Source organism: Sarcophilus harrisii, chromosome 2, assembly GCF_902635505.1.
Source record: "Sarcophilus harrisii chromosome 2, mSarHar1.11, whole genome shotgun sequence".
NCBI classification, from domain to species: Eukaryota; Metazoa; Chordata; class Mammalia; order Dasyuromorphia; family Dasyuridae; genus Sarcophilus; species Sarcophilus harrisii.
Genome location: NC_045427.1, coordinates 251,561,211 through 251,583,401, shown reverse-complemented (window position 1 = coordinate 251,583,401; position 22,191 = coordinate 251,561,211). Strand labels below are relative to the sequence as shown.

At 32.1% G+C, this 22,191-nt stretch overlaps 1 protein-coding gene across 1 annotated transcript; it reads left to right on the top strand.

Annotated features, from left to right (window-relative positions):
• Positions 1 to 17,847: 17,847 nt before the first annotated feature.
• Positions 17,848 to 18,786, top strand: LOC100932237 (olfactory receptor 4F15-like). The gene has a single exon (XM_003758935.1). It carries the CDS (start codon positions 17,848 to 17,850, stop codon positions 18,784 to 18,786), a length of 939 nt encoding a protein of 312 aa, XP_003758983.1.
• The last annotated feature ends 3,405 nt before the right edge of the window (positions 18,787 to 22,191 follow it).

Sequence of the window (22,191 nt, the reverse complement as noted above, 5' to 3'; positions counted from 1 at the left end):
CATAGCTGTTGAAAATGAAATAGAAAAAAGCATTGCTATCTTTGGGTTAGACAATTCTATTTTAGTTATGATTTTAAGATATATATTTTTATAATTTCTTAATTTAGATTCAGATTTGTAACAGAAAATACAAATTCAAAAAAGAAAGTAAACTTTTTTGTCTTCTTATAAATCTATATGTAAACTTATAGCTTGACTATCTTGATTAATTCAGAGGACCTACCTAAGTAATTATTTGTCCTCAGGAATAGGATTATTTTATTAATCACAAAATATTGAAAGGAACCTTCTCTTCTTATGAAGAGCAAATGGCTCTTTGTAAATATTTTCAGTACTCTATACATAATTTTACATGAGTGGAAGAGTGGTATAGGGTTGGATTTCTAAAATTTTTTCACTTGCAACAAAAAGTCCAATACATTTTATGTGACCCAGTCTCAAATCTTAGTTGAGATATTTCTGGCAGCATTTGTCCATGGAAGTGCACTAAGGTTCTCTAGGCAGCAGTGAAGTTCCAAAATATAACACAGGCAAGTGCTGCCAGAAACAATTGGGATTCATTATGCATTTTATTTTGAATTAATTTTTGGTCATTGCAATCAGAATCTTTTTACTCTTTCAGATTTTTTATGACCCCCACATTCAGTTATTTGACCACATATGATGTAGTGATCCACAATGTAAGCTTTGGTATACTCAATAGAGAGATGACTTCAATCATGAAGACTTTGGTTCAAGTCTTTTCTTAAACACATGTTGGTTGTGTGCCTCATATATCCTTGAAATTTTCTAAGTTCATAAATTTAAGGGTAATTGCTAATCTCACAGGATGTCAATTTGGATTGTTAAAGAAGAGACTTCTATATCAGTAAAATCATTACATAGAATAAAAACCTTTAGATTAAGTCTGCTTCAAAGATATTTTTCTGAGTAATAATCCTCTGATCATCTCTACAGTTATTTTTTCAAGGTGATGATTTCATGGTTTCAGGAACTACCCTGTTTTGTTGTACAACTGTTGATGTTCACCTTTTGTTTTCAGAGGATCAATGGCATCATGGGATGATATCTTGACTTGCCTCTGGATTGGATTTAAATGGACCAAGTGGTCCATTTAATGGATGGGACCAGCCCCATTCTTTTTTATAGTCATTATATCAGTGGAAGGCGAAAAGATGATGCAACTGACAAATGAACTGAAATGTAGTATATAACCTTAACATCGCCAATGTTTATCTAAGTCCTAAGTGCTCCATAGCATCAGCTTCTGGTTCCTTCATGGTTGTTCATAAGAACATGGTTTACTGTTACACATCAATTCTGCTGGAGGAAGACTTTACATCCTTGGACTAGACATTCTCCTGATCTGTAAAACGAATTACTTTATGTAAAAATCATTTTTATTCTTAATATTGTGACAAAAATAAGTGATAATATGTGATCAATGGCAGATATGAAACATTTACTCCTCTGTTTAACCCATAATATTGAGATTAAATTTATAGTAAAAAAGCAACAATTCATTTCTTTTATGTGTTCTGTGTATGTGAATTTTAATATTATCTTTTTAAAATCATAGAATTTCTCTGACATGTTTTTGATTTTTGTTCTTTTTAAATCTATATATATATAATATATATATATATATATATATATATTATATATATATATATGAATGCATCAATCAATTAGGTCATTTATACAGTCTGCTATTGTGGCATGAGATTAACGACATTAATTGTCCAGACTGAATGCTTTCAAGGATGAGAAACCAACTATCTCACAAGGCATCAAAACTATATTTGTACCACCCTAGTTATTAAAAAGTTCAAGTTTACATTGTATTGAAATTTTCCTCTTTATAATTTCCTCTAAGTTGTGTCACTTGGTTCCAGTTCTCCATGCTGGATCTAAACACAATTAGTCAAATTCCTTCTTTACAGAACAGTCCTATAATTACTCATTCTTTCATGGTCTTTTCTCCTCTGGTAAAAAATATCCAGAGTTTCTTTAATTGCTCTTCATATATCAGAGTATCCAAAATTTTTTTATTCCTTCTCTCCATACATTGGTTTTAGTTTTATCAGGATCATCCCAACATTAAAAACTAATAATTAAGGAAAGTAAGCACTGTGCACTTAAATATCCTAAGAATCATATTGCCTGAAAAGATTTGCTAGCAGAAAATGGATCAGTGGGTACGAAGCACAACATATCTCTGATATTATATGAGGAGAAGGTTGAGAAAGATTAGAGAATCAATTATAGAATTATATGAAGCTCTAGAAAGCATCTTATAGAAATCATCTCTTCCTCTTCTTTCACTTTATAGATGAGTACACTAGGAACCAGAAAGTGGAAGTGAGTGATACAAAGTCAAATATGTATCAATTAAGAAGAAAAACCAAGATTGAAATACAGTTCTTTTAAGTCAAAAAAATTTGAGAGATATGAGAAGTTTGTCTATGTTTGGGTGGTGGCTGAAGAGTGAGACATGGTCTGAAGTCTCTGAGGAATGGCATCATCTTTTTTGTAACCTTACTTAACTGGAAAGAATTGTACAAATAATAATGCAGGTAAAATTGCAAGTTAATGTGCTACAGTTTAGAGGGAAACTTTCCACATCCCTATAAAACAATTTTTTCTTTTTCTTGTCTTTTTTTATCCCATTCTTGGCACAAAGCTCCCTATAAGCTAACCTAGTTCCAGTCTTCCTCTAATTATGAGTAAGTTCGCAGAAGCCATGTTTATTTATTTATTTATTTATGTTATTGGGGGGTTAAATTTATTTATTTTTAATACACAATCCTTTATGAATCCTGTTGGGAGAGAAAAATCAGAACAAAACTGAAAAACCATGGGAAAGAGAAAACAAAACAAAACAAAACAAAAAAACAACAAAAAAGGAGAAGTGAATATAGCATGTGTTGATTTACTTTCAGTCTCCTTAGTTTTTTTTTTTCAAGATGCAGATGACATTTTCTGTCCAAAGTCTTTTGGGTTTGCTTTAGATCATGGAATCACTGAGAAGGATCAAATCTTTTGCAGTTGATCATCTCACATTCTTGCTGTTTTTCTGTACAATGTATTCCTAGTTCTGTTTGTTTCACTTAATATCAGTTCATGTAAATTTCTCCAGGCCTTTCTATAATCAGCTTGTTCATCTTTTTATTAAAATACAACAATATCCATTACCTTCATATACCACAATTTGTTTAGCCATTACCAATTGATAGGCATCCGTTCATTTTAAAATTCTTCGCTCTCACCAAAAGAACTGCTACAAACATTTTTGCACATGTGGGTCCTTTTGCCTCATTTATGATTTCCTTGGGCTACAGACCCAATAATGGCACTGCTGGATCAAAGGATATGCACAGTTTCATAACCTTCTGGGCATAGTTACACATTGTTCTCTGTAATGGTTGGATCATTTCACAACTCCACCAACAATGCATTAGTTCCCAGTTTTCCCACACACCTTCCAAACATTTATTATTATCTTTTCCTGTCATCTTCGCCAGTCTGAGAGGTGTGAGGTGGTACCTCAGAGTTATTTTAATTTTCATTTCTCTAATCGATAGTGATTTAGAACATTTTTTCATATAACTATAAATGGCTTTAATTTCATCATCTGAAAATTATCTGTTCCTATCCTTTGACCATTTATAAATTAAGCAATGATACATATTCTTATAAATTTGACATAGTTCTATATATTAGAATGATATCTTTATCAGAAAAATTGCAGTAAATTTTTTTTCTAGGTTTGAACTCCCCTTTTAATCTTGTTTCTAGTGGTTTTATTTATGCAAAAACTTTTTAATATAATATAATCAAAGTTGTCCATTTTGCTTTTCATAATGTTTTCTAGTTCTTTGGATATAAATTCCTCTCTTCTCCAAAGATCTGATAGATAAATTATGTCTTATTCTCCTGATTTGTATATGATATCATCCTTTATGCCCAAATAATGAATCCATTTTGATATTTTACTATGGGGTATAAGATGTAGTTCTATGCTGACATTCTGACATATCATTTTCCAGTCTTCTCAGCAATTTTTGACAATTAGTGAGTTCTTATTTCAGAAGCTGCAGTTTGGGGCTTTATCAAATAGTAGATTATTTTAGGCTTTGGTTATTATGTTTTGTGTATCTAATCTATTCCACTTATCCAGCATTCTATTTCTTAGCCAATACCAAATGGTTTTGATGACTGCTGCTTTAAAATATAGTTTTAGGCTTGGTACTGCTAAGCCATTATCCTTTGTATTTTTTTCATTAATTCCTTTGATATTCTTGACCTTTTGTGTTTCCAGATTAACTTTGTTATTAATTTTTTTCTAGTTCTATAACAATGCTTTGGTAGTTTGATTAGTATGACACTGAACAAGTAGAACAATAAAGCAGAATTGTCATTTTTATTATATTAGCTTGGCCTACCTATGAGCAATTAATATTTTTCTCATTGTTCAGATATGAGTTTATTTGTCTGAGAAGGGTTTTTTAATTGTGTTCATATAATTCTTAGGTTTGTCTTGGCAGGTGGACAGCCAAGTATTTTATTTTGTCTACTGTAATTTTAAATGGAATTTCTCATTCTCTCTCTTGCTGAAGAGCTTTGTCAGTAATATATGGAAATGCTGAGTTTATTGTGTGAGTTTATTTATATCTTGCAACTTTGCTAAAGTTGTGAATTATTTTTTTTAGGATTTTTTCAGTATATTATCACATCATCTTCAAAGAGTGATAGTTTTACTTTCTCTTTGCATATTGTAATTCCTTTGATTTCTTTTTCTTTGCTTATTGCTAAAACCAACATTTCTAGTACAATGTTGAACAATAGTAGTGGTAATGACCATTCCTGTTTCATCCCTGATCTTATTGGGAAAGCATTCAGCTTCTCTCCATTACAAATAATGATTACTATTTGTTTCAGATAGGTACTGCTTATTATTTTAAAGACTGATCCCTTTATCCCTATGTTTTCTAATGTTTTTAATATTAATGGGTGCTGTGTTTTGGCAAAAGTTTTTCTCTACTTATTGAGATTATCATATGATTTCTGTTGATTTTGCTATTGATATGATCAATTGTGGTAATAGTTTTCTGGATATTGAACCAGTTCTGCATTCCTGGTATAAATATCACTTGGTCATAGTATATTATTCTGCTGATAAGTTGCTATAATCTCTTTGTAATATTTTATTTAAAATTTTTGCATTGATATTTATTAGGGAGATTGAATTTTCATTTTCTATTTTGGCTCTTCCTAGTTTCAGTATCAGTACCAAATTTGTGTCATGGAATGATTTGGCAGGACTTTTTCTTTAACCTATTTTTGCAAATAGCTTACATGGTACTGGAATTAATTGTTCTTTAAATGTTTGGTAGAATTCAATTATGAATTCATCTGGCTCTGCAGGTTTTTTTTATTTTTTTTAGGGAATTCATTAATGACTTTTTCAATTTCTTTTTCTTAAATAATACTATTGAAGAAACATTTCTTCTTATGTTAATCTGGGTAAATTATATTTTTGTAAATATTCATCCATTTCAATTAGGTTGTCGGACTTGCTGCCATATAGCTGGGGAAAATAGCTCCCAATTATTTAGGTTTTCTTCATTTCTCTTTTTAAAAATATTATTAATTAATTAATTTTTTTGATGAGGCAGTTGGGGTTAAGTGACTTGCCCAGGGTCATAGAACTAGGAAGTGTTAAGTGTTTGAGACCAGATTTGAACTCAGGTCCTCCTGACTTTAGGGCTGGTCCTCTATCTACTATACCAATTAACTGTCCCCTTCATTTCTTTTAATAAAATGTAATTTTACATTTTCTTTACCTGAGATCAGAATTGTTATCCCTGTTTTTTTTTTTTTTAACTTTGCTGAAGCATAATAAATTCTGGTCCAGCCTTTTACCTTTACTCTGTGTCTCTTTATGTCAAATGCATTTCTTATATCCATCTTATTGTAGGATTGTGTTTTTTAATCCATAAAGTTATTTGCTTCCATTTTATGGGAAAGTTCATCCCATTCGCATTCACAGTTATGATTACCAGCTCTGTATTTCCCTAGCATCATATTTTCTTCCCCATATCTAATTTTCTTCTCTCTTTTCACCTTGTCCTTACTCATTTTTTTTACCCCTTCACCCACTATCTTATCACCTATCACTCTTCCACCTTTCTCTTATTTTTCTCCCTGGTGTTTCTCTCTTCTATCCTGCTCCTCCTTTTCTTTCCTCTTTCTCTTCCTACTTCTTCACAGGGTCAAATAAATTTCTGTACCCAACTAAATGATTAACTTATACCCATTTAGAGCCAAATCTGATGAGATAAAGCTTCAGACAATGCTCATTCCCCTCTATTCTTTCCTTGATTGTAATAGGTCTTTTGCACCTCTTCATGTGATCCTATTGTGCCATTATACCTCCCCTTTCCTCTTTTTCCAGTACAGCTCTTTTGAGAACTGTATCTGTCACTGGGACACACAGGGGGAGCACTTCACATGAATTGAGGGTATTGTTGGGAATGGACTCTAAAGTGATGACATCAAAGAAAAAGACATTAAGGGGTGGGAAAAGGTCTGTATTGGAACCAGAGGCCATGTTTAACAATTTAAATTCATCTGTATTTAGGGGAATAGCCAATACAAATGCTGAAGCAACTCAAAAACATATTACTTGTGTATTGATAAAATTTACTAAAAATAGAAAATGGTGTGTAAGAGGCACAACACAAATATATTTTTGTTTTTTGTTTTTTTCTTGTGAGGAGGAAAATGGGAAACATCAACAGATGAAAGCTCATATACTTATACTTTCATAATCACATATTTTGAAGCAGATAGTACTTTTGTAGATTATGTAATCCATTTGCTAAATTTTATAGATGATAGACTCATAGGACAAAGGCTTTATCACATATTTATAGATGAGAGAATTCTTAGATATCAATGAGGAAACTGGTACTCAGAGAAAAAAAGTGACTTTACCAACAACACAAAGCATCTAAATAACAGACCTAGAGAGGCAAACTAGATCTTATGGCAAAAATCCACTGAAATTTTTACTGTTCCCAGGTGAATGGAAATAAGCTATGGCCTAGTTTCCTTTTCATGATTATTGAAAGGTTTTATATAGAACATTGTAGCTTAGTGGTCACAAGAACCCCCTGAAATGTTTGGCTAAGTCAAGTGTCCTACAGAACTTTTTTTTTTTTTTAACACATTTTAATTTATGTTGATATTTTGTGCCACCAAAAGTTTCAGGGTTTCTTGGGATTACAAATATAGGGACCAAAATTATCCTCTACTGCTTTGAGGTGCAATTTTCATAGTAAGACTGTCTTTGATAAATTTTAAGGACCTCAGGTCTTTTAGGTTGTATCTGCCCTCTCTTCCTATTCTACTTTAGGGTGTAAGAGGACGCACTCAGGGAATTTTCATAGAAGAAATGAGCTAAAGCAAGAATCACTATTGAGACCATTTATAAACAGAGTTTCTTCCCATCCCAAACTTTAAATAACTGTTATATGTAGTAAGATAGCTTGGGAGGCAGGTGTAATACTTGAGGGATATGCCAGGATTTATATGAAATTGGATATAAATGGGTTTGTCCATAGCATTTGAAGTCAAGTAAACTTTGTGTTTCATAAAATAAAGAGCTGAAGTATGAACTGTATCTTTTAAATCCCCTTAGGGAGCAATAACCTCATGCCAATATGATCTATAAATAATATTATCTTATGAAAATGCCTATAGCTCATCTGCACCGAAGAGATAAAGAAGGTATTGGAAATTCAGATTCTGAGAAGTGGATTTCAACTGATGGTAAAAAGCAGTTGGAGTGAAGCACACACATTTGTTCCACACTGGGTTATTCAAAAGGTGGAAGACTATGAGTGTCTGCCTGGTGAGTTATAGAGACCAATTCAAGAATGGGGAATGGGCATTGGTGGTAATGATAGTGAAAGTAAGGAGTGTGAGCCCAATCTCTGAACTTTATTGATGAAAACTGATGAGCAAAATAAACCTCTTGTTACTCTATGTTATGTTGTATTACACTGAAATTCTTTTTTGACTGTTCTATGTGTCTTACAGAATATGTGACTGGACTGAAGAGGTGATTTGAGGCAAGGGCATTAGGACAATTGGTAGCAGTCACTAACCAAATCACAAAGGTAGTATAATGATTTCATATATCTGTTGGAAAGATTAATAGAAGTGCTGGTGGGTATAGTTGGGTCCCATACATTTGTGGCTGTACTATCTATCTGGTCTTGGATTCTAAATACTATCACACAAGATTTCTACAGTTATTGGTCACCAATTTAATAAATTATAAGAATGACAGAGAACATACTCATGTTAAACCTTCATACTAAGAAATTTTAGCAATTGTTGCAATCCTCTGCATTAATTATTTCTTGAAATATATGAGATAATGATTATTTTATGGTCCATTTTTAAAAACCATAGTTTTGTTTGTTTGGTAAGTTTTGATAAAGCATAAAAGAGGAAATATCATAAAGGGAGAACATGGAGAGATAAGCAGAGTATAAACACAGCACACACAGAGAAACTCATAAACATATACCCAGGTGACATCAATATTACAGTACTTGTCTTATATACTTAGCTATCAGAAACATTAGTTAAAAACATTTAAGAGCCATTTAATATTTTAAAAATAAGCTTTTCCAAGTTCATACTTTGTGTTAAGCTCCTGTTCAAAGTGCTTTTAAAAAACCAAATACCTCATTTGATTCTCACAATTCTATGGAATAGATGCTATTATTATTCCCTATTTGAAATTAATAAAACTAAAGCAAAGATTAAATTGCTTACAACTACATAGTATCTGAGTCCAGATTTGAATTTAAGTTTTCCTGGCTCTTAATATACCACACTGTTCACTATGGCACCCCATGTATTTTTCTTCAATAAATTTAAGAGGCTAAAATACTATTATATACAATACCATGCAGGTAAAAATAATTAATAGAGATGTGATGATCACTGAGATAGAAAATGAGACACAGACTGAAGTGAAAATATTAATGGAAAGACCTAAAAGAGAAACTTGGGGTTTCTGGAAATCTTGTCACAAAGGACATATAGTAAAGAAAATACTTCACTGAAATATTCTTGATTCAATAAGGACCTTGTCAGATTATTAGAATGAAATAACATTCAAGGCCATATCTCTTAACTCTAGATCCAGAGAGCTTTCCTGAAACCCGATTGCATGTTTTTCAAATTTGAAGGTGACATAAAGTGACTGTAAGAGATAGGTTGCAAATGATCTCAAAAATCTAGCAATATATACTATCTAAAATGTAACTTAATTAGGATGAAGATAAAGTATTATGTTTGAGATAAGCAACTGACACAAAAAAGGAGAATTGTAACTAGATAATTCCTGTGAAGAAGTCCTGATGGTTTTAGCAGATGGACAACTCAATACAAGTGAAGTGTTGTACATTGCAATAATAATAATAATAAAATAATAGGATCTTATTTTGTAATAACAAAGAGTGACCTGAATGATGATGATGATGGACCTACTGTCCTTGTCTTTATTCTAATACCATTTGGTTCAAAACAGAACTAAGAAAAAGTAGACTGGTATGTCCTAAGAGGCAGTACACTCAATTGTAACTGGAGTTCCTTAAGAAATAGGTCATTTATGGGCATTAGATAGAAAGAATACTCATATCTTTCTGGGTTGCTAGATTAACTTATATACCTTTCAAATGAGGTTCTGTGATTCTGAGACATCCTTATGGAATTCAAATTGTATAGACACTTGAAGTATGATCAAGTCTGGAGCAGGATATATTTTAGGGCATAGGAACATATAAAGGATTATAGCGAATATATCATCTATTGAAGTTAATATACTAGTCAATGAAAGACAACAAATCAGGTGTTGGTCAGCCCAAGTATTCTATATTGTCCAACTACATGGAACTTTATTTTCAACTTTGCTTATGTATATCAAGTTTGGAACAGGGTCAGAATTAATGTCCAGATTGGAAAAGTATAAAAAAAATGAAGCTTCATGTAATCAAGTCATTTAGCATTGCATAATTTTGTATGAACATGCATGTTTCATTGATCCCTTCTTTTTCTTTTTTTCTATCTTATTTTTCTGTCTTCTCATATTTTTCTCCATCTTTTTCTCCACTTCAATTTTCTACACCAATTTCTTCCTTTAAATTCTTTTTGCTTTATTAATTAAGTTATAATTTACTTTGTACAAGAATATCTATTGTACACAAAATATATGCAGATTATTGTGAAGGGGGATAGGAGAATGAAATGAAGATTAAATCATACTTTTGAACACAAGGTGCTTAAACTGGGATTTTATGAAGTGAGATACATATGAAAAAGAGACGGTAGGTTCTTTTAACCTTTTTTCCAATAATATTTTTTGTTCTTCCAATATATGCAAAGGTAATTTTTAACATTCACCTTTGCAAAACTTTATGTTCCAGATTTTTCTCTTTTTTCCCACCTCTTATTTCCCCAAGATAGCAAGCAATCTGATAAAGGTGAAACATGTTCAATAAAGAAGGTATGTTTTAATAGACATGGGTATAGTATAAGATAGACATAAATACTGCAGGAATTTAGAAGAATGGTCAATTTTTGAAAAGTGAGACATCCTGAAGACTTCACAGAGTAACTTAAACTGGTCCTGGAAGTTTGGGTAGAATTCAGATAGGAAATAGTCAGGGCACTGGATATTCAGCTATAATAATATCTTGATAAAACATGTCAAAGAAAGGCATGGTTTTGGAACAGGGCATTCTAGTTTTGTTGGAGAACAGCACATCTCAGACTTTTTTGCTTTTCAGACTAAATACTTTTACTCTCTTAAATGTAGGTGGAAAGACAGGTAAGAACTATATAGTAGAAACGATAAAAACTTTGTATCAAGCAACTTTTTTTTCAATGTTATGTCCAGAAAATTTAAAATCCTACATTTATTGATCTATAATAATCGTTTATCATTATATGTTACCATAATATCTTAATGAAAAATAACTGTATTCTAAAAGCAAAAATTATAGATAAGTGTTGTACCATTTTACCTGCTTTTGAAAAAATTAATATCTCCTTTAATAGGAGAAAATTGAATTCTTATACCTATTTCTGCATTCAGTATGTTGTGATGTTATTTTTGTTGAAATAAATTAAGACAATCTGACCTCAGAAAGATATGTAATTGAAAAATAGGGAAGCACTTTAATAGATATAGCAGCTTTGTGTCATTATGTCATTATAGTTTTCACCTTAAGGAATCCCTGAGTGGATTTTAGGAACCTCTCAGCATCCATGGATTATGCTTTAAGAACTGCTATATTGAAAGGGCTGATGAACTAAGAAGGTAGAAAGATTAAAAAGTATAAATATTTACTAGTGCCTTATATTACACCAAATTTCAATCCTGAAATATTCTAAAAATAAATATTGTTTGAGCTGCATTATTATTTTCTAAAAGAATCTACTTTATATCTAATACTCAGGACCCTTGCTAGATCTATGCTCACTCCAGTTGCAAAAGGGTCTGAGGCTTTGTTTTGTACTAGAGAAGGTACAAAACTTCTCTCGTTTTGTAGAGAAGCCTTGTAACTTCTCTTTACAGGCTTGTAAAGCCTTGTAACTCATTAAATATTCCAAATGAGTTGGAAGTATAGACAGATTAACATGGGACAGCATAAAATATAATGACTACAGAGCATTTTGACATGTGGATAATATTTGAGCTAGGTCATTTTAAAACTAATAGTCTGTAGGATATTCTGGAAGAAAAATGTAGAAGTTCTGAATATTTAGGGTAAAGAAGGTAATTTCAAGTTTTCTAAATATCTAAATATTTATTTGGTTATCTGAGCTTATGACTCAAGGTGAAGATCAAGAAGATGGTTTAATAGTTACAGAAGAATTTCAAAGGGGTTACATGTTGTATGAGTCCAGCTTGCTATATATTTATAGATGTGGTTTTGACAGACAAGTCAGTTGTTTACATATTCATTCATCACAATTTTTAAAAAGTCTTCATTAACCACCTACTGTAATAAAGAATTATTTTAGGCAAGGAGAATATGGAAACAAAAAAATAAACAATTGGTATTCTTAATTATTATAAATAAAATTTTACATATATTCAAATATTTATGCAACTAAACATAAACTATATAAAGAAGGACAGTTTTCTTATAAATAGTGGGGTTGAGTAAGGTTTCAAGTTCACTGAATTTCAGCTGTATGTTATCATGAAGTCAAAATCATGTCTGGAAGAAACAGAATATAATAATTATGAGAACTAGTGTGGTAGTTTGACTAGAACAAAAGTGTTTTAAAATAAGACTGGAAAGATAGGTGAGAACTATTTTGTAGAAACTTTAAATTTCCAAAATGAGAAGCTTGTCTTTGTTAAAGTTTTAAAGAAACTTTAAATTTCTAAGATGACAAGCTTGTATCACATTTTAAAATTTAATTTCATTTTAAATTTATTAATAAGAAAACATTTCCATACATAATAGAATAAAGTTGATTGCATATGACATTGCAAATATATTATGTACAATTTGCTATTCCTCTTAAATATATAATAAACTTATGTGACTCTCCCCTCTTTTTTCTTCCTTCTCTCTATCCCAGGGATGGCTATTAGTAGACACATATATATGTATGTATATGTATATAAATTTATACATACCTCCATTTATCACTTCTTTCTTTGAATGCAGATAGCTTCTTCCTTCATGGATCCTTTGTAGGTAATTTGGGTTATATACTATTTACAATGACTTATTCACTCAAAGTTGTTCTTCAAACAATATTATTCTTACTGTATACAGTACTCTTGGTTCTGCTCATTTCAGTATTCATTACTTTGTGCAAGTACATCAATTTTTTTTTAAAAAAATGAATTCAATAATTTATCCTTTCTTATAGTAAAATAGCCTTTCATCACTTTCATATATTCTAACTTCTTCATCTATTTCACAGTTGATGGGAATCTCTGTAATTTCCAGTTCTTTATCACTACAAAGAGAGGTGCTATAAATATTTTTGCCTTTTTCCTTGTTTCTTTGGAAACAGATCTAATAGTGGTATTGTTGAGTCAAAGTGTATGGGCAGTTTAATAAATCTTGGGATATAATTATATATGACCTTTCAAAAAATGCTGGATCAATTCACAATTGCACAAACCCAATTGTCCCAAAATGTCTACATCCCTTCCAAAATTTGCCATTTTCCCCTTTAATGACTTTAGTTAATCTGAAAGGTGTAATATTATACCTCAGAATTGTTTTAAATTTTCTTTTCTCTTATCAATGACAAAGTGTTAGTAAGCCTACATGATTTGGTTAGAGATGCCTTTTGCCAATATTAATTTAGCAATTGTGGAATGTAGATTAGGTTTAGGGAATTGAAGGAAAAGAAAATTAGGAAACAATTCCAAAACCACTAAGAGGTAATTAAGAACTGAATCAGTTAAGGGGTTTTATGAGAGAAAAAAAATGACCAAAGTAAGAGATTTTGTGGAGATAGAATGACCGCATCTGGTAACTGATTGAGCTTTGTGTTTGAGGGAAAAGGAACATTCCTAAAGTTTCTATTTGGGAACCTGAAAGAATGAGATGTCCATCAGCACAAATAGAAAAGCATGTAGGAAGAATGGATTTGGGAAGAAATGAATTTCTGTTTTGTTCATATTGTTTTTGAGAGATACAGGTAATATATCTCTTCAACTAACAACTGCTAATATGGTACTAATATTTTGGGAAGAAGGGTTATTTATTTACAAGACAGTTTTAAAGATCATCTGGGGTCTGGAATCAGAACTAATAGACCTTTTAAACATGCTTCATTATACATTCTTTCTATTTTGAAGCCCTTTTTCTTATGTCTTTTCAGAAAATAATGTTTATTTTGTTAATTTGGCTTTAAAAAATGATGGTTGATATAGTTGAGGAAATTGTGAATTTTAGTTTAACCAGGATGTCATGCACTATACTAGAATCTTAATAAATATCTGCTGAGTAAAGAGATAATAAGGAAAGATAATGAGCCATTTCCCTATTTCCATTTATGACAACACCAACTTTTCAGTCACCTAGATTTGCAGTTTTATAGACAACTCTAATGATTTTCTTTCATTTAAGTCTAGGATCCCCTTAATTTCCATATCTCATCAATCTAACTTTTACAAAATCTCTCACTACTAGCACCTTCTCTGCATTCATAAAATCCCTGGCTTTCATTATAATGCAAATTACTTATGGATAGAGATTGTTTCAGTGATTGAAACACAGCAACTATTTACTCATATCTTATTGATAGTGAGAATAAAATATAACATTTACATAGCACTTTTGTGTTTCTAAAGTATAGAAAATATATTATTTCATTTCATTCATCAGATTACTAGATTACTAAAATTTCAAAATTCTCAAATTACACTGATTTTAATGATTCCAACCCATCTCCAATAAAAACAATACAATGAGCAATGATAGGCTCTGAAGTAAATGAGCAAAAATATTGGATGATATTAAAGGAAAAGGATTAAGAAACTTGTTTAACTAGATAAGAACAATAGGGTCTGTTGGCTGTGAGAATGTTTTTTAATAGCATTAATGGAGTTAATTAGGAAATTCAGGCTTTGGGACCCATTGACATAAATGTAAAATTTACTAAACTCCCCAGAGGTTATGTGAAAAATAAAAAAGAATTGGCTAGGCTTTGAATACTAGTGAAAAAATACATTTAAATGGTATCAATATTTTTCTTTAAATGTTAATACATACACATATATGTTTTTTAGTAGAATTTTCTCTTCTCCATCTTACCTTGTCTCCCTGTCTTTCAAATGACAATGAAAGAAAACATTATATGTGCGCTTCCCATGTTCTCTCAAGAATTTTCCTTCATTGTTTTTTATATCACAACATTGTTCCATCTCATTTATATATCACAATTTATTCAGCCATTCCCAAATGTTTGGCACTCCATTCTTTATTCTCAAAAAGAAGTATAAATATTGTTATATGTAAGAGTTTGCTTCACACTTGCTTTTACTATATTCTGCTCTTTTCAGAGGCAAGATGAATGATGCAGGATACTCATAGAGGGCTCCAGTTTATTATGCTGTATGGCCTTGTTGATATACATTTTTGCAGACGTAATCAGCACATGAGTAGTAGTCAATCCCCAATCACCATTCAGAGAATCAGCTTGTGGGTTTTGCTTATGCATGGTATCTCCCAATGGGAGGAGAGCCAATCCAGTGATTTAGCAATTCACTCACAAGTGAGAGGCCCTGTTCAGGCATCCCTGTTTACAAGCAACTAGCTGTGATCCTCAGGCTCAACCCATTCCCATGTCATGCATTAATGCTCCTTGATCAACAAAGGCATTTCTGAAACATGGCAGAAAACTTATTGTGCACCAAAGGTCGAGGAGGCCTCTGTAATCTCTCTTGGTGGGGTCCCATACTTAGCACCATAGAACATTAATATTCCATCATAAACACACACCACAGTTTATGGAACTATTCCCCAATTGATGGGCATACCCTCAATTCCCAATTTTTTTTGCCTTGATAAGAGAGTTGCTGTGAATATTTTTTGTACATAACATCATTTTCCTTCCCCCCCCAAAAAATGTCTTTTGGTATTCATACCAAGTGGTGTTGTTAGGTAAAAGAATTTGCTTGAATTTTAGTCCTTTGGGAACAGATTATATCTTTTGATCATTTATCAATTGGGTCATGCTCTTATGTTTTTTATAAATTTGACTTAGTTGTCTCTATGTTTGAGAAATGAAGCCTTATCAGCGAAACTTGCTTTGTAGTTTTTTGTTTGTTTGTTTGTTTTTACAATTACTATTGCCAACTAGTAATTGCCAACTGTATTTCCCTATCCCCCATTTATTTTCTCCTTTCACACTGTTTCTCTTCAAAAAGTGTTTTGGTATGGAACACTTGGTCTCCCAATATCCTTTCTCTTTTATCATTCTTCTCCCTTTTATGTATTCCATTCCCCTTCTGTTTTCCTTCAGGGTAAGATAGATTTTTATGCCCCTATTGAGACTATGTTATTTCTTCTTTGAACCAATTCTGATAAGAGTAAGGTTCACTTTCTTACCCTCTTATCTCTCTTTCCCCCCTACTATAAAAGTTTTTTCTCGCCTCTTTATTATGACAGATAATTTGTACCATTCCATTTCTCCCAGTACCTTTCTCCAAGTATCTTTCTCTCTCACCCTTTAATTTCAGCATTTAAAAAAGATATTATCCTTTAATTTTCAACTCACATTTTTGCCTTTGTCTACACGTTCTCATTCTAACTGCCATAATATTGAAAAAGTTCTAATGAGTTATAAGTATCATCCTCCCAAATAATATTATAAACAGATAAGCTTTATTAAGTTCCTTATGATATCACTTTCCTGATTACCTCCTTATGCTTCTTCAGAGTTCTCTATTTGAAAATTTAATTTTCCATTTAGTTCTGATCTTTTCAATGAAAATGTCTGAAAATCCTCTGACTACCTTCTCCTCTGAAGGATTATATTCAGTTTTTCTGGGGAATTGATTCTTGGTTGTAATCCTAGTTCCATTGCTCTCTACAACATCATTTTCCTATTTAGCACGTATTGAATTACCTGCCATCTGGGGGAGTTGAGAGAAAGGAGAGGATAATTTGGAACAGAAGACTTTGCAAGAGTCAATGTTGAAAAAATTACCCATGCATATGTTTTGCAAATAAGAAGCTTTAATAAAAAATAAAATATCATGTTCCAAGTCCTCCACACTTTTAATGTAGAAGCTCCTAAATCTTATGTTATCCTGACTATGGCTCCACTATACTTGAATTTTTTTTCTGGGTGTTTGCTGTATTTTCTTCTTGACCTGGGAGTTCCAGAACTTGGCTATAATATTCCTGGGAGTTTTCATTTTACATTCTCTTTCAGGAGGTGATTGGCAGAGTCAATCAATTTCTATTTTTAGCTCTGGTTATAGAATATCAGGGCAGTTTTCCTTGATAATTTATTGAAAGATGATGTCCAGGCTCTATTTTTGATCATGACTTTCTGGTAGAACAATAATTTTTAAATTATCTCTCCTGGATCTATTTTCTAGGTCAGTGGTTTTTTCTAATTTTACATTTTTAAATTTTTTTTTCATTTTTATGGTTTTGCTTTATTATATCTTGATTTTTCATACAGTTATTAGCTTCCATTTGCTCAATTCTATTTTTAAGGATTTTTTTTTCCTCAGTGAGCTTTTGTACCTCCTCTCCCAATTGGCCAATTTTCCTTTTTAGGGCATTCTTCTCCTCATTAGCTTTTTGCATTTTCTTTTGCATCACTCTCAATTGTAAAGATAATTTTCAACATCTATTTTTTAAAATCCCTCTTTCCCTTAATTCCCCTTTTCACAAGACAGTAAACAATCTGATATAGGTTATTCATGTACAATACTTTTAAAGATATTTCCATATTTGTCATGTTGTATAAGAAAAATCAGACCAAAAAAGAAAAAAAAAACATGAGAAAGATCTTTTCAGTCTTTTGATTTTGTTTTAATCTATCTTGTTTTTGTTTTTCATGGAAAACAGTCTTCTATTTGGTACATTATAGTTTTGGGGGAGGGCTCACTGAATTTTTTTCTATTATTCCATCACCTTGAGTCTGCCTCCTCAATTTCATACAATATGTGGAATATTAGAATTTTAATATTAAACACTTTTGTAATACAACTGTTTTGACTTCTTCCTCATTTTCTTCCTTCCAGGTTACAACATAGTCAGACCAATGAATGAATTGAATTATTCAATGGTGTCTGAGTTTGTATTCTTGGGAATTTTTAGATCATGGTCCATGCAGCATCTCCTTTTAGTGTTCTCTTCCATCTTCTATATTGCCATTGTGTTGGGAAACCTTGTCATTGTACTCACAGTTACTTCTGACCCTCAACTACAGTCTCCTATGTACTTTCTATTGGCTAATCTCTCCTGTATTGACATGTGTCTCTCTACTATTGTAGTTCCCAAGATGATTTCTGACCTTTTCCATGAACACAAAACCATATCATTTCAAGGCTGTATTACTCAGATATTCTTCATTCATTTCATGGGAGGAATTGAGATGGTGTTACTCATTTCCATGGCCTTTGATAGATATGTAGCTATATGTAAGCCTCTTCACTATCTGACTATCATGAAACCAAGAACATGCATTTTTCTCCAAATGTCTGCTTGTGCTATTGGTCTCATACACTCATTGACTCAGTTGGCTTTTGTGGTAAATTTGCCCTTTTGTGGCCCTAATGAAATTGACAGTTTTTATTGTGACCTTCCTCGTTTGATCAAATTGGCTTGCATAGACACTGATAAATTGGAGTTCATTGTCACTGGCAACAGTGGTTTCATCTCTATTGGCACTGTATTTCTCTTGTTCATCTCCTATATTTACATTTTGGTCACTGTTCAAAAACACTCCTCTGTTGGATTATCCAAGGCTCTCTCTACTCTGTCAGCTCACATCAGTGTAGTAATCCTTTTCTTTGGCCCATGCATTTTTATCTATGTGTGGCCATTTCCTACAATGCCAATGGATAAGTTTCTTGCTATTGTTGATTTTATTATTACCCCTATCTTAAATCCTTCCATTTATGCATTCAGGAACAAAGACATGAAAGTAGCAATTAAGAGACTGATCAGCCAGTTAGTGAATTTTAAAAAAATTTCCTAATATTTTAATTAATATGTAAAGAATATATTTCAATTTCATTGCAGGTCATCATGTGACATGTGAATGTCAACATTATTGGAGTCATGTTGATAACATACTCTATTCCAATGTTTCTCAAGCTGATTCTCCTATTACCTCAGTGTGCCAAAGCATGTTGCTGACATTTTTCCATTGCTTTAAATGAATATCTTGTGTATTTTCCTTCTTTGCATTAAAAAAAATTATTGTCACAAAACTTTATAATGGTTATTTATCTTGTTTGCTTCATGTAAGTGGTGACTAAAAAGTCTTATTGAATTTTAAGCAAAATTAACAGGAAAAAAGTTATAGCTGCATTAAGAGTTTTGGGTCAACATGAAAATTTACATGAGAAAAATATACTTTAATGAAGAGAGTAATTAATTTCTGTTTGACTTGTAGATTATTCTTTAAGGTCAGGAACTATTTTTCATACCACCCAGAGCTATTGCTTCTGTCTTTTAGAATCAAATTATTTTGTTAATCCCAAAATGCTATTCTGTCTTGAAAGGTGTATAGAAAAGTGACATAGATTTTTTTTCCTTCATTTCATTTTATTGTCACATAATGGAGATATTTCATTATTCACTACAAAGGGATGATATATTTGAATATTCTTGATTGTTAATCCTTTTCTGATCTTTAAACTCCTTTCCAACCCTACATTAGTAAGATTTCATAAGAAATCCTGTCTTTCTCTAAACTGGATCACTTTTTCCAGTTAATTTCTCTTCAGGTATTTTATGCTTTAATTTACCTGGCAAAAGACTAGAATAAAACACAAAATAAAGAATTTTCCACTTTTTGACCTATTACAATAAGATTTAACTTACACTAGTTAGAAATAAAGTGTTCTCATCACCCACTTATTTTGCTCTAGTTTCGAGCACTTCAATACAGACTTTCACTTTACAAAGATGTAATTTTTGCAAAATTCAAATTTATTCGGTGTTTCCTTTCAAACTGCCATAGAGCAGCAATGACCATTTACATTATATATAGAGTCTGATTAAGGACATGTTACTATCATCATAAATGAACCAATTTTAGTTCAACCACTTACTTTGAAGGGAAGTTCATTGATTTTAATCATGACAATTTCATTGAAGTTTATCCAATATACGTTTATTGTTATTATAAGACCACAATAATAGAAACTTATTATGTAAATCTTATGGAGAGAACAGTCAGAAATTTGAACAGTATATTTTTAATAAAACCTAAGAATCTGTGGACAAAAAGCCCTACAAATTTAAAGAATTCTTGATAAAATATTCTATTAACAAAGTCCTGAAGACTTTTATGTATGTACTGGAAAGAACTACAAATGGAAAAAGACTGGACCATAAATATTTTTTCCTATCAAAGATGGAATCACATTTAGATAATAATGAAATTGTTATACATTTGTTTTCAGAGACATAGACTGAACGATAGTATTGCTAGATCAAAAAAATATATGCATACTTTTATAGACCTTCAGGTATAGTTATAAATTATTCTCTAGAGTGTTTGGACAAATTCCTAACTCTACCAACAATGCATTAGTGTTCCAGTTTTCCCCCACTCTCTTCAATATTTGAAATTTTTTTTTCATGTTTAACAATATGATAGTTTTGAAGTGGTACTGCAGAGTGATTTTAATTTATTTTTCTCAATAGTTATGTAAAGCTTTTTTCACATGACTATAAATGATTTATATTTTCTTCTTCTGAAAATTTCATGTGCATAGTTTTTATTTTAGTCTTCTGAAAACTACCTGTTCATATCATTTGATCATTTATAAATTGGTAAATTATTCATATTCCTATAAATTTGACTCTGTTTTCTATGTACCAATTATCTGGGATAAGACCTGACAAGATATACACCTTTTATACTAATACACAAATTAATATGTGCTGTGAAACCATCCCAGAGTGGCAAATTTTATTAGCTATGGCTCCAAATTTTACACACAGGTCTCCATTACAGATAACCAGACTATTACATAATTGGCTATGGATTCTTGAAGAAAAGGTTTCTAAAGTTCCTCTTAAAGGACCAACTATCTTTACAGATGCATCCAAACATAATATTTGTGCTGTATACTCTTGTGACTTAACTATAAAGAGAGCAGTCAGAACTTTTCAGTCCACTCATCAGAATGAATTGTATGCAATCATTCTAGTTCTTACTTATTATCCAGAAGATACACATATAATATCTGATTTGGCCTATTCAGTAGGTGTGGTACAAATAATTGCCACAGCCCAAATAAAATTTGTATCCTCTAATATATATATCAGCTCTGTAAGAAACTTCAAGAGCAAGTGAGAAAGCATCAGGTAAGATTTATATTTTGCATGTCCACTCTCATAGTGGACTTCCCATAGTGGAGTCCATAGTGGACTTGATGGTAATTCAAAGGCAGATAGCCTTCTAACTATGTTGGCCAATACTCCTTTATTCCAAGAAGCCCAGGCATCTCATTCTAAATATCATCAGGCTGCTCAAGCTTTACGTTTATAATTTGGAATAACAAGAGGGGAAGCAAGGAGCATAGTAAAAGCCTATACAGCTTGCCTGCTTTTCCATGCTCCTACACTGCCTCCAGGGCAACGAGGCCACGAGGCCTCAAACCTCATGGTTTGAGACCCAGTGAAATTTGGCAAATGGATGTGACCCATGATAGATCTTTTGGTCACCTGTCTTATATCCATGTTGTGATAGACACCTTTTCAGGATTCACTTTTGCAATACCAGCAGCAAAAGAGACAGCCTGAGTGGTCACTGAATTCCTTATACAAGCATTTGCAATTATAGGTGTGCCACAAGCAATAAAAACAGATAATGGACCTGCATATACTTCTAAACATTTTGTACACTTTTGTGCACAGTATAAAATTTTACACACCACTGGCATACCCCTAAATCCTCAAGGACAGGCTGTAGTAGAGAGGAGAAACAGAGACCTTAAGATGCCCCTCCAAAAACAAAAGAAAGGGGGGAGCCACAGGTAACCCTAGAGAACTTCTAAATCTAGCTCTTTATACTATTAACTTCTTGATTTTTGATAAAGATGCACTGGCTCTGGCAGACAGGTTTTATAACCTCCCAGAAGGGCAATGTCTAGTACAAGCAGCTCCTCTAGTTTTAGATAATTGCCAGGTGATGTGGAGAGATCCAGAAAGTAGTGAATGGAAGGGATCGGATAGATTAACTGCTTGGGGAGAGGGTTTGTTTTTATCTCTACAGGTAGAGAAAGGATCAGATGGGTGCCAATGAGCTATATTTGCCTTGTCCACTGGAGCGAGATGGAGCAGACCCTTGGAACAAAGAAGACCCAAGAAACATTGGGTGGTTCCATTGCTGACTGTGCCCACCACTGAAAGAGCATGGTAGTTA

Bases quoted from the DNA above. Each gene is read 5' to 3' on its own strand.
- LOC100932237 (XM_003758935.1), top strand. From the start codon at position 17,848: ATGAATGAATTGAATTATTCAATGGTGTCTGAGTTTGTATTCTTGGGA.